The sequence below is a fragment of the Triticum urartu genome, chromosome 6 (genome assembly GCF_003073215.2).
Source record: "Triticum urartu cultivar G1812 chromosome 6, Tu2.1, whole genome shotgun sequence".
NCBI classification, from domain to species: Eukaryota; Viridiplantae; Streptophyta; class Magnoliopsida; order Poales; family Poaceae; genus Triticum; species Triticum urartu.
This window is the reverse complement of record NC_053027.1, coordinates 4,750,788-4,752,781: the sequence shown is the minus strand read 5'-3', so window position 1 is coordinate 4,752,781 and position 1,994 is coordinate 4,750,788. Positions and strand designations below refer to the sequence as shown.

At 44.3% G+C, this 1,994-nt stretch overlaps 1 protein-coding gene across 1 annotated transcript; it reads right to left on the bottom strand.

Moving 5' to 3' along the window:
- Positions 1–504: 504 nt before the first annotated feature.
- LOC125516331 lies at positions 505–1,671 on the bottom strand. Its single transcript, XM_048681807.1, has 3 exons — positions 1,438–1,671; positions 874–1,109; positions 505–706 (listed from the first exon to the last, which is right to left on the bottom strand). Exons 1-3 carry the CDS (start codon positions 1,669–1,671, stop codon positions 505–507), a joined length of 672 nt encoding a protein of 223 aa, XP_048537764.1.
- Between the last annotated feature and the right edge of the window lie 323 nt (positions 1,672–1,994).

Here is a 1,994-nt window from a genome sequence, read left to right as displayed (position 1 = left end):
TTCACATGACAAAAATGACGTGGTTTACGGGCACGTAGTGTGTTGTGTGCAAGTGTATGGGAAACAAGTTGGAAAACAGCGTAACGTGCATAAACTCCAGCAAAAATGTTGTGGCTGCATGATCAACCTACCCCTGTGCAGTTACCGATGAAAATGAAGAAGCAAAACAGCCAAAAATGTAAAACGACAATGACTTCCACTACCTATGTCTGATGAACTACATTTGCCATCGTTTTTAAAACATCATAGACGCGTTCAAAGCATCAAACCGGTGCTAGAAACGACGAAACCATTGTAAGCCTAAAAGTAGGTTCACGTCCACACATATATTACATGAAACTATTCAAATGTCACTCGCACACCACCACTACATAGTAGCCTACGCGGGGTTGTAGCCACAACATAGCACACAGACATAGTTTTCAACGATAAACAACGAGATAATACCTTACATTCCTCGGCAACAGAATGTAAGGTGTGCGTCCGGTCTGTAACGCCACGTGATCACTTGTACTTCTTGGTGACTTTCTTGACAGCTTCCTGCACAAACTCACGTGCTCCCGACCGCTTGTTGAAATCTTCATTCGTCAACCAGTTCCATGTGTGGATTTTCCGGAGTTCAACGACCGTTGCAGCTGTGATAGCGGGGACAATTCTGCCTTCCCACTTCGCAAGGTACTCTAGCGCGTGAAAGCCACAGTCCGTTCTGCACGAGGAAAAGAGTAACGTGACCACGCAAAGAGCTCAGACGTAACAAAAGACAGACTTCAATTTCAGATCTGACAAACAAAACAGGAATTGGATTGATGTAAAATGGCAGACGAAAAGGGAGGAAGGAATTACGTGTTCCCTTGCTTTGTAGTCGCCACATACCCAGTCGGGAAATGACTGATCTGGACCTTTGAGTGTTCATAGTGACGGTGCCATGTCTCTTTGAGGTTCTTAATGAAGAATTCAGCATGCGTGGTGAGGTCTGCATCATCTTCCGAACGGATTGAATCAAGCACCTCAACACGTTGGTTCTTCAGGTCAAGACAGATCATGTAGTGGTGACCACACTTGTCGTGTGGTTCATGTGGTGAAAGCTCCTGGAACATGGGGAACATGACCTGCATTTAAAAAAGTGAGGAAAATGAGAATCAGCGTTCACGTAAAGAACAACAGAGGGACAAAGGAATTAGAATCATGTAGAAAAACTCTGGTTATGGGTGGGGGTAGTTGAAATAAAGTTGCCGTCCATGTGTGAACAAAAGTATGCCATGTATATTACTGTCAAGTTGCCACATAGTTTGCGCGGCATGCAAAAATCAAATAAGTCAGTGTGCACGGCAGCTGTTGCCACATGAAAACAGCTGCCACGTAAAACACAACTGCAGATGATGGCAACAAAAAGCACACCTTGTGAAAAAAAAGTGCAGACATTGAAGGAGTACTCACATATTTCTTCATTGTGAGCTTGAAATCACCGTGTTGGGCAAAGTTCTTCCTCAGGATTTTGTGGTGGAAGTCACCGTCCCATATTTTGCAGGTCACACTGTAATGCATGATTGTCTTGTCAGCGCACACATCGGTGTGGTTGTTGATGCAGTCAATCTCGCATGCAACTACGTTCGTCGAAATTTTGCCGTTTGGCCTCACGGACTCAGCAAGATCACCAAGGTCGACGTACATCGCTCCGCATTGAATGACTTTGGTTTTGTCCAAACATGAGCTGTATGAAAACAATATAACATGGAAGGATCATGCCTACTAAGTAAAAAAATTTATGAAAGAACTAAAACAATATAACATAGAAAGTACGAAGGATGTGAATGGTAAAAAAGGAGCAAAGCAAAATGAGATGTTATGGGGTGTGGTCGTTTACGCTTTTAGCTCCTTCATGTGCTTGTCGCTGGACCTCGCATTTCCAAACCGCTTGACGATATCGTACAGCTGGGTCTGTTCTTTAGTGGCCCTGAATTCGGGCTCGTAGTCTTCCGCGGGAGGTGGGTGCA